Source organism: Aulonocara sp. 'chitande type north' Nkhata Bay, linkage group LG4 (assembly GCF_057382095.1).
Source record: "Aulonocara sp. 'chitande type north' Nkhata Bay isolate Kocher_YH1m ecotype deep benthic linkage group LG4, A_spYH_male_GT1.1, whole genome shotgun sequence".
NCBI classification, from domain to species: Eukaryota; Metazoa; Chordata; class Actinopteri; order Cichliformes; family Cichlidae; genus Aulonocara; species Aulonocara sp. 'chitande type north' Nkhata Bay.
Window position 1 is genome coordinate 4,766,209 of NC_141347.1, and position 10,779 is coordinate 4,776,987.

The 10,779-nt window shown below is 42.3% G+C and overlaps 1 protein-coding gene across 1 annotated transcript; it reads left to right on the top strand.

Annotated features, from left to right (window-relative positions):
* The first annotated feature begins 1,840 nt into the window (after nucleotides 1-1,840).
* Nucleotides 1,841-9,343, top strand: LOC147331804 (uncharacterized). The gene is made up of 13 exons (XM_086288074.1): nucleotides 1,841-2,348; nucleotides 2,497-2,529; nucleotides 2,626-2,715; nucleotides 3,127-3,140; nucleotides 6,693-6,750; nucleotides 6,859-6,947; nucleotides 7,060-7,162; nucleotides 7,416-7,518; nucleotides 7,598-7,650; nucleotides 7,762-7,840; nucleotides 8,062-8,558; nucleotides 8,760-8,953; nucleotides 9,062-9,343. Exons 1-13 carry the CDS (start codon nucleotides 2,136-2,138, stop codon nucleotides 9,204-9,206), a joined length of 1,671 nt encoding a protein of 556 aa, XP_086144200.1. The 5' UTR covers nucleotides 1,841-2,135; the 3' UTR covers nucleotides 9,207-9,343.
* The last annotated feature ends 1,436 nt before the right edge of the window (nucleotides 9,344-10,779 follow it).

Consider the following 10,779-nt stretch of genomic DNA (forward strand, 5'->3'; position numbering starts at 1 on the left):
TGGTGGACAGACTGGCCTTAGGCTAAGGGACAATTGATTTGATTATATCAATATTCCAGGCCATTTCTGCTATGAGATCAGGTCTTTTTTTGAGAACTATGTGAAAAAGAAGCAGTACCCCCCCCCCCCCCCCCCCCCCCTCAAGGGCTGGCCCCCGACAGCCACAGAAACACACCACCAGATCCGGGCGGGCGGCAGGGGGCGCAGGACGGAGGGACCGGACCCGATAACACAGGAGGCCAGGATAAGACAGTTCAGGAGGCCGGCCACGAAGAAGGCCGTGGAGGCGCACAAAAGGTTCAGGAGGCTGGCCGTGCGGAAGGCAACGGCGGCCACTCAGGCGAAGAGGGTCTGGGGGCCGGCCGTGCAGAAGGCAACGGCGACCACTCAGGCGAAGAGGGTCCGGGGGCCGGCCGTGCGGAAGGCAACGGCGGCCGCTCAGGCAATGGTGGTCCGGGGGCCGGCCGTGCGGAAGGCAACGGCGGCCGCTCAGGCAATGGCGGTCCGGGTAGCCTAGCCAGCGGTCTAGAAAACGGCCGTTTAGCTCCAGACCCAAACGAGGCTGGGCCAGGCGAGGCTGAAGGCACGGAAGCCGGGGCCGCAGCGGGCGAAGATGCTGAAGACGCTGCTGCAGGCGATGGTGCGGATGCTGAAGACGCTGCTGCAGGCGATGGTGCGGATGCTGAAGACGCTGCTGCAGGCGATGGTGCGGATGCTGAAGATGCTGCTGCAGGCGAAGATGCAGACACGAAGGCTGGACCAGAGGAAGATGCAGACACGAGGGCTGGACCAGACGAAGATGCAGACACGAAGGCTGGACCAGACGAAGATGCAGACACGAAGGCTGGACCAGACGAGGCGACGACGAAACCGGGCCAGGCGTGGATGAAACCGGGCCAGGCGAGGATGAAGCCGGGCCAGGCGAGGCTGCGTCCTCAGGGTGAGGCGTGGCAGTAGCAGGTGGTAGCGCTGCAGGTGGTGGTACTGCAGGAGGCGGCGCTGCAGCCACGGGTGGTGAAGCAGCCACAGGTGGAGAAGCAGCCACAGGTCACAGAAGTCAATTCGCCTGTCCGCCGAATTTGAAGTCAATTTAGGATACTTTCCTTTAATAAACGGTAAGCATTATACATATGTTCCTCACTTGGCTTGCTGTTTGTTTGCTAGCGATAGGCTACTTGACGACAGCATTAGCTAACCAGTGTTCTCTAGACCAGCGTTCCCCAACTTTTTGGGTGTTTCGTGGCCCGGGGGTTGGGTCAGGCAAAATTGCAGTAGCTTCCCTGATCATTTTACAAACATAAGTGAAGAGAATCTGGACTAAAAGGCCTAGACTTATGGTTGTGTGCTGAATCTATGAATCAAACTATCACCTGGAAACATAATTAACTGGTCCATAGCTGTGAAACTGGACATGAGTTCTTGATTCTATGGAGATTAACAGTAATCCAGAAATTTACAAATTTGTCCCAGGGGCATCGCGTAAATGTTGTCCCTGGGACATCGCGTAAATGTTGTCCCTGGGACATCGCGTAAATGTTGTCCCTGGGACATCATGTAGAATTTGCCCTGGGACATCGCGTAAATGTTGTCCCTGGGACATTGTGTAAATGTTGTCCCTGGGACATCGCGTAAATGTTGTCCCTGGGACATCGCGTAAATGTTGTCCCTGGGACATTGTGTAAATGTTGTCCCTGGGACATCGCGTAAATGTTGTCCCTGGGACATCATGTAGAAGTTGCCCTGGGACATCGTGTAGATGTTGTCCCTGGGACATCGTGTAAATGTTGTCCCAGGGACATCGTGTAGATGTTGTCCCTGGGACATCGTGTGATAACTTGTAAATAATGGAATGAAAATTATTGATTGTTATTAACTTGTGAAAAAGAAGTGTAACAAATCCACATGTTATGTTCTTACACCCTTACAGAAACTGTGACTCCTTCACAATGTCAGGTAAATGTCAACTCATGTTGAATAATCAACCAATCAAGCCTTTTATTATCACATGCAATGTTACACGTACAACTGCAATGAAAATTTCACCCCCTTCTGACCATACATATATTGCTTAAACATCACATTGGGAAGACAGGTCGGAAACAGTTAGGAAGGTCAGAAAACAATTTAATTAATAGATGAGGGGAGAGGAGGAGAAAAAAGAACTACAACCAGACAAAGCTCCTAGAAGACTGAAATGGATGATGGTTGCAGCATGCAAAAAGAAAATGATATCTGTTGACTACAGCATATGCTTTCTCACAGATTACCTTGCGGGAGTAGCTGGACCAAACTCTATTGGTATTTCAAGTTTGAAATCCCTGTTTGACCAGACTAACATTTCAGATGAGGTACCTCTTGACATAAAAATCCTTTTATGTTGTCATAAAACTAATGTTAAATTCTGCTTTAAATACACTTTATTGTACAATTTACTTAATGAATCGTATTCCTTAGTTCTGTTTTTATTTATATGTATTTATTTATTTGTTTTATAAGGTAATAGATGGCCTAATCTATTTGCAGTGTGAGGTATGTTGAAAAGCTTGTTTGATCATAATGACATAGCATGTTTACGTTTTTTGTAATGTATTTGAAAACATAGGTGTATTTATGTTATTTTTATAGAATTTCCCTCACATTTATCCAATACCAAGCCAAATCACTGGAAAAATTTTGGATGGGTCCACAAGAGCACAAAGTGCATACTTTTTGAAGGTATGACTTGGACTGTGGTAACTATGTTCTTATTACAAAGGGTTTATAAGTTGCCACTATAAACAAACAGCATTTTCCAAAATTGAAGCCTTGTCTGAAGAACCTGAAAAATACCTTTCTGAAACCTTTTCTGTGTAAAGACTTGTTCAAAAGCAATGCACACAGATTAAAACATTTCTGTCTTGGCCAACTGATAAAGAACACCAAAAATTTAGTGGTGCGTGTTGAGTCTGTGGTCTTGATTTGTTTTGTACACACTATAGAAATTAATTAATGTAAACAAAAAATGACACTTTCTATATGTTTGTGTATCTGCAGAATTAATTACAAGTCTCACCTGACAAGCTTTTGCAGTTTTGCAGTGTCATTCTTGACAGAAAAACATACTTGTCACATTCTTTTTATTTCCAGAAAAACATCTTTCAGATGTTTTATTAAACCCCCCAAAATATGACTATCCAGAGTTGGGACCAGGAAGCAGAGTTGCAGTCTTACACGCTTCTCTGCAGCTTCTCTCCTCCTGCTACCCCCCCAAAAACCCATCTCCATAGAGACTGTGTCAGCTTCCAAAAAGACAAAAAACAAACTAAAAACCAGCAACAAACAACTTAAACATAAACAATCACAAAGAAAGAACAATACAGTATCCACATCTGAACCAAAGAGTAAAACAGTGAAATGTGGATTATTAAATATTAGGTCTCTCTCCTCCAAGTCTCTGTTAGTACATGACTTAATAATTGATCAACAAATTGATTTACTCTGCCTTACAGAAACCTGGTTGCAGCAGGATGATTATGTTAGTTTAAATGAATCAACACCCCCGAGCCATTCTAACTACCAGAAATCTCGAAGCACAGGCCGAGGGGGCGGTGTGGCAGCAATTTTTCACACCAGCCTATTAATTAATGAAAGACCAAGACAGACTTTTAATTCATTTGAAAGCCTGATGCTTAACATTGTCCACCCCAGCTGTGAAACTCAGAAACCAGTCTTACTTGTTATCATCTATCGTCCACCTGGGCCTTACACAGAGTTTCTGTCTGATTTCTCAGACTTTATATCTAATTTAGTTCTGAGCTCAGATAAAATAATTATTGTGGGTGATTTTAACATCCATGTAGATGCTAAAAATGACAGCCTCAACATGGCATTTAATCTGTTATTAGACTCAATTGGTTTCTCTCAAAATGTAAAAGAACCCACCCACCACTTTAATCACACTCTAGATCTTGTTCTAACATATGGCATCGAACCTGAACATTTAACAGTGTTTCCTGAAAACCCTCTCCTGTCTGATCATTTCCTGATAACATTTACTTTTACAATAACTGATTACACAGCGGTGAAGAGTAGACTTTATCAAAGTAGATGTCTTTCTGAAAGCACTGTAACTAAGTTTAAGAATATAATCCACCCACTGTTATCATCTCCAATGCCCTGTACCAACACAGAGCAAAGCAGCTATCTGAACGCTACCCCAACAGAGGTCGATTATCTTGTTAATAATTTCACCTCCTCACTACGTACGACTCTGGATACTGTAGCTCCTGTGAAAACTAAGGCCTCAAATCAGAAGTACCTGACTCCGTGGTATAATTCTGAAACACGTACCCTAAAGCAGATGACTCGTAATCTGGAGAGGAAATGGCGTGTCACAAATCTAGAGGATCATCATTTAGCCTGGAGAAATAGTTTGCTGCTTTATAAGAAAGCCCTCCGCAAAGCCAGAACATCTTACTATTCATCACTGATTGAAGAAAATAAGAACAACCCTAGGTTTCTCTTCAGCACTGTAGCCAGGCTGACAAAAAGTCAGAGCTCTTTTGAGCCAACCATCCCTTTAACGTTAACTAGTAATGACTTCATGAACTTCTTCACAAATAAAATTTTTATCATTAGAGAAAAAATTACCAATAATCATCCCACAGATGTAATATTATCTACAGCTACTCTTAGTACCATTGATATTAAGTTAGACTCTTTTTCTCCAATTGATCTTTCTGAGTTAACTTCAATAATTACTTCCTCCAAACCATCAACGTGTCTTTTAGACCCCATTCCTACAAAACTGCTCAAAGAAGTCCTGCCATTAATTAATTCTTCGATCTTAAATATGATCAACCTATCTCTAATAATCGGCTATGTACCACAGGCCTTCAAGCTGGCTGTAGTTAAACCTTTACTCAAAAAGCCATCTCTAGACCCAGCAGTCTTAGCTAATTATAGGCCAATCTCCAACCTTCCTTTCATATCAAAAATCCTTGAAAGAGTAGTTGTCAAACAGCTAACAGATCATCTGCAGAGGAATGGTTTATTTGAAGAGTTTCAGTCAGGTTTCAGAGCTCAGCACAGCACAGAAACAGCTTTAGTGAAGGTTACAAATGATCTTCTTATGGCCTCTGACAGTGGACTCATCTCTGTGCTTGTCCTGCTAGACCTCAGTGCAGCGTTCGATACTGTTGATCATAATATCCTATTAGAGCGATTAGAACATGCTGTAGGTATTACAAGTACTGCACTGCAGTGGTTTGTATCATATCTATCTAATAGACTCCAATTCGTGCATGTAAATGGAGAGTCCTCTTCACACACTGAGGTTAATTATGGAGTTCCACAGGGTTCAGTGCTAGGACCAATTCTGTTTACATTATACATGCTTCCCTTAGGCAGCATCATTAGAAGACATAGCATACATTTTCACTGCTATGCAGATGACACCCAGCTCTATCTGTCCATGAAGCCAGATAACACACACCAATTAGTTAAACTGCAGGAATGTCTTAAAGACATAAAGACCTGGATGGCCGCTAACTTTCTGCTTCTTAATTCAGATAAAACTGAGGTTATTGTACTCGGCCCTGAAAATCTTAGAAATATGGTATCTAATCAGATTCTTACTCTGGATGGCATTACCTTGGCCTCCAGTAACGCGGTGAGGAACCTTGGAGTCATTTTTGACCAGGACATGTCCTTCAACGCACATATTAAACAAATATGTAAGACTGCTTTCTTCCATTTGCGCAACATCTCTAAAATTAGAAATATCCTGTCTCAGAGTGACGCTGAAAAACTAGTTCATGCATTTATTACTTCCAGGCTTGACTACTGTAATTCATTATTATCAGGATGTCCAAAAAACTCACTGAAAAGCCTTCAGCTAATCCAAAATGCTGCAGCAAGAGTCCTGACAGGGACTAGAAAGAGAGAGCATATTTCTCCTGTTTTGGCTTCCCTTCATTGGCTTCCTGTTAAATCCAGAATTGAATTCAAAATCCTGCTCCTCACATACAAGGTCTTAAATAATCAGGCCCCATCTTATCTTAATGACCTTGTAGTACCATATCACCCTATTAGAGCGCTCCGCTCTCGCTCTGCAGGCCTACTTGTTGTTCCTAGAGTATTTAAAAGTAGAATGGGAGGGAGAGCCTTCAGTTTTCAGGCCCCTCTTCTGTGGAACCAGCTTCCAGTTTGGATTCGGGAGACAGACACTATCTCTACTTTTAAGATTAGGCTTAAAACTTTCCTTTTTTCTAAAGCATATAGTTAGGGCTGGACCAGGTGACCCTGAATCCTCCCTTTGTTATGCTGCAATAGATGTAGGCTGCCGGGGGATTCCCATGATGCATTGAGTTTTTCCTTTCCAGTCACCTTTCTCACTCACTATGTATTAATAGACCTCTCTGCATTGAATCATATCTGTTATTAACCTCTGTCTCTCTTCCACAGCATGTCTTTATCCTGTCTTCCTTCTCTCACCCCAACCGGTCGCAGCAGATGGCCGCCCCTCCCTGAGCCTGGTTCTGCCGGAGGTTTCTTCCTGTTAAAAGGGAGTTTTTCCTTCCCACTGTCGCCAAAGTGCTTGCTCATAGGGGGTCATATGATTGTTGGGTTTTTCTCTGTATCTATGAAGCGCCTTGAGGCGACTTTTGTTGTGATTTGGCGCTATATAAATAAAATTGAATTGAATTGAATTGAATGTATGAGAAATTGATTGGAGCCTGTCTGGAAAACGGCAGCCACTGGACCTTGTTTGTAAGTTGCACAGATTTTGCACTCTCTCTAGTGCATGATACTTTTCAGTGTCCCTCATTAGGAAAGCTCAAGGCCCAAGCCTACCATATCCATCTTTTTACAAAACAGTTTTGTGACATACCCAAGAGGACCATAGTCTATATGAATTCATTTGGCGAGTCGGAGGTCAGAAAAAGTGCGGTGTTGAAAAACTGGAGGTAATTAATTAACATATTTAACATAACATATTTAATTTAATTGAAATCATTACCGAACGTGGTTATTGATTTCTCTATATGCTTTTTATTTGTAATAACTGCGATCTCTCAGCTCATTTGCTTCAGCAAGAGGCTGCGCTGGAGAGTGGACCTTGTCACATGTGAGCCACCCACATCAACACAATGGGAACTCATGTGGAGTGCATGTCATAATGGTACTGAAAACTATAGCTTTAACCTATATAAGTAATGTTTACATTTTTGCCTATTCAGTTTTTAAAGCCTTAGAGGCAGGATGGTAAAATCTCAATTTTTTTGTAGATTGAACCATTTCAGCAGTAATGCTTTGCTTTGGTTGCTGTTTTTTTTTTTTTTTTCTCGGGGGGGGTTAAAAACAAACAAACATTTCTTTGTTAATCTAATTCTTTTTGTTCTTTTTTTTTTTTTTTTTTCTTCGTCAATTATTAGTTTGCCCAATCTCTCATTGACGGTAAAACACATGTGGAGGAGTACAACACTGAAATCACAAAGCTCAGGTCCCGACTTTGCCACTACTTATTTTCCTCAATAGGTAAAGATAAAATTAGCTGCCTTCTTTTTCTCTAACATTGGAAAATGTAACTTGTACTTAAACAAATTATATTTTGCAGATCGAACTAGGAAGTGCAGTCAGTGCTGGTGTGTGATTGCAGCCAAAGACCGGGTACACTATGACATGTCCTTAGCCATATAGATTGTTTATTTAATGGACTTTGTTCATTTGTTTTTTGTTTGTTTATTTCTTCTTCTTCTTTTTTTTTTTTTTAATTCACAGGTGCAGTGCCAGAAATGTGGTGCCTACAAGCACATGTGTTGTTCAAAGTCTGTTTGTGGCATCTGTATCTTCTGTGAGAGTAAGTCACAATATAACTAAACAATGTCCAAAAATGTTTAAAGTGAAATTTTTTTTCGTAATTTTGCCTTTGCACACCCGGACTGTGTAATTAAAGTGGACGTTTCAAGATCCAGTTTTTACACAAAACTATTTTAGACATAACTGTGTCGTATTGTGGGGATTTCTCTTCACAATTAAATTGATATAGTGCTGTTTATATCATTCTTCTTTATGTAACAGCACAGTGCAGCACAGCAGAGGGAAAGGAGTTGTGCAGCATAGTAGGTGACTATACAGGAGGAGCAATAGAAGTAGCCAGTGAAGAATGTCATCAGGGAAAGCATCAGGCAGCGAATGACAAAGGAAAAGTTCCTAAGGGAGAGAACATCTGCAGCAAATCGACAAGTAACAGTGAGATAGGAAGACTGACAGTCAGAGATGAAGGTACACAGACTGAAAGAGATGAAGGTACACAGACTGAAGACAACGAAAAAGAAGCAGAAGTATACGGCACAAGTCTGAGTACAGATAATGCTGCTGCTGATGATGTTGACAGGATCGATGCAGATGCAGAATTTCAAACTGATTCAGAAGGAACTAGTACAGTTTACAGAGTGCATGGTCGCTTATCTGTACCAAGCTCAAAAAAGAAAACCTACACAATAACAGAAGACGAGATCAAGCGCAGAATCAACGCAGAGAACATGTCAGTTCATGTTTTCAGAGGTTTGATTGGGGTAGGTATACATTTCGTGATTTTGATGTCACCTGAAATAAATCCGGGTTACTCGTATCAATGAAGTGACAATGTGGCTGGAAATTGTGCATTTGCTGCAACATATACACAATTACACCATGTAAACAAAAGCATTTAACTTTGTGCGCGTGTGTGTGTGTCTCTCTCTGCTCTTTTGGTGTTTGCACTTTTTCTTTTTTAGGGCCGTAAAGCCAAACTGCCCGCAATGATTCTTGACAGGCCTAAGAAGGCCAAAACTAAAGTAACAGTGTTTAGTGTTCTGAGTGAAGAGGAGGCTGGGGAGCTAGCCCTCGGGTTTGCCGGAAGATTGGCCTGCGATGTCACAACAGACATGGTCTGTAAAGGCATCGACCATTCAAGTGCTGATATGACAAAGTAAGTTAGTAAAACAATATGAAAGTTGTATCTTTTTTGGTATTATTTGTCATTTCCCCGTATTTGGGTTATTGGTGTAACATTGTTAATCTTACTTTCTAATAACAGACAGACTCTTCTCAAAATCCAACACAATCTTAAACATGAGCTGACTGATTCCTCAACCTTCAGTTTGCTGACACACACCTTTGGCCCCGCTGCACTGGATTCTGTCATTTCATTCCTGTGTGAAAAACTTGATCTTGTCTCTTAAATAATGAAACCTTTTGTGACTTTTGTTTGTTCTGTAAATCAGAATCTTGAAAATTGTTCATTGTTGTTCTAAGTTTGTGTTAACTATTTGGCAAAAATGATTGGTTCCTAATCCAAACAGCATAATGACTGTTCTAACACATACAGTGGGGCAAAAAAGTATTTAGTCAGCCACCGATTGTGCAAGTTCCCCCACCTAAAATGATGACAGAGGTCAGTAATTTGCACCAGAGGTACACTTCAACTGTGAGAGACAGAATGTGAAAAAAAAATCCATGAATCCACATGGTAGGATTTGTAAAGAATTTATTGGTAAATCAGGGTGGAAAATAAGTATTTGGTCAATAACAAAAATACAACTCAATACTTTGTAACATAACCTTTGTTGGCAATAACAGAGGTCAAACATTTACTATAGGTCTTTACCAGGTTTGCACACACAGTAGCTGGTATTTTGGCCCATTCCTCCATGCAGATCTTCTCGAGAGCAGTGATGTTTTGGGGCTGTCGCCGAGCAACACGGACTTTCAACTCCCGCCACAGATTTTCTATGGGGTTGAGGTCTGGAGACTGGCTAGGCCACTCCAGGACTTTCAAATGCTTCTTACGGAGCCACTCCTTTGTTGCCCGGGCGGTGTGTTTTGGATCATTGTCATGTTGCAAGACCCAGCCTCGTTTCATCTTCAAAGTTCTCACTGATGGAAGGAGGTTTTGGCTCAAAATCTCACGATACATGGCCCCATTCATTCTGTCCTTAACACGGATCAGTCGTCCTGTCCCCTTGGCAGAAAAACAGCCCCATAGCATGATGTTTCCACCCCCATGCTTCACAGTAGGTATGGTGTTCTTGGGATGCAACTCAGTATTCTTCTTCCTCCAAACACGACGAGTTGAGTTTATACCAAAAAGTTCTACTTTGGTTTCATCTGACCACATGACATTCTCCCAATCCTCTGCTGTATCATCCATGTGCTCTCTGGCAAACTTCAGACGGGCCTGGACATGCACTGGCTTCAGCAGCGGAACACGTCTGGCACTGCGGGATTTGATTCCCTGCCGTTGTAGTGTGTTACTGATGGTGACCTTTGTTACTTTGGTCCCAGCTCTCTGCAGGTCATTCACCAGGTCCCCCCGTGTGGTTCTGGGATCTTTGCTCACCGTTCTCATGATCATTTTGACCCCACGGGATGAGATCTTGCGTGGAGCCCCAGATCGAGGGAGATTATCAGTGGTCTTGTATGTCTTCCATTTTCTGATGATTGCTCCCACAGTTGATTTTTTTACACCAAGCTGCTTGCCTATTGTAGATTCACTCTTCCCAGTCTGGTGCAGGTCTACAATACTTTTCCTGGTGTCCTTCGAAAGCTCTTTGGTCTTGGCCATGGCGGAGTTTGGAGTCTGACTGTTTGAGGCTGTGGACAGGTGTCTTTTATACAGATGATGAGTTCAAACAGGTGCCATTCATACAGGTAACGAGTGGGGGACAGAAAAGCGTCTTACAGAAGACGTTACAGGTCTGTGAGAGCCAGAGATTTTCCTTGTTTGAGGTGACCAAATACTTATTTTCCACCCTG

Excerpts from the sequence above, each read along its gene's own strand:
- LOC147331804 (XM_086288074.1), top strand. The coding sequence starts at position 2,136 with ATGAGGGGAGAGGAGGAGAAAAAAGAACTACAACCAGACAAAGCTCCT. Across the intron at positions 6,751-6,858 it reads GCAGCCACTGGACCTTGTTT|TTTTGTGACATACCCAAGAG; the intron begins GTAAGTTGCACA and ends TTTACAAAACAG. Across the intron at positions 8,559-8,759 it reads TTTTCAGAGGTTTGATTGGG|GGCCGTAAAGCCAAACTGCC; the intron begins GTAGGTATACAT and ends TTTCTTTTTTAG.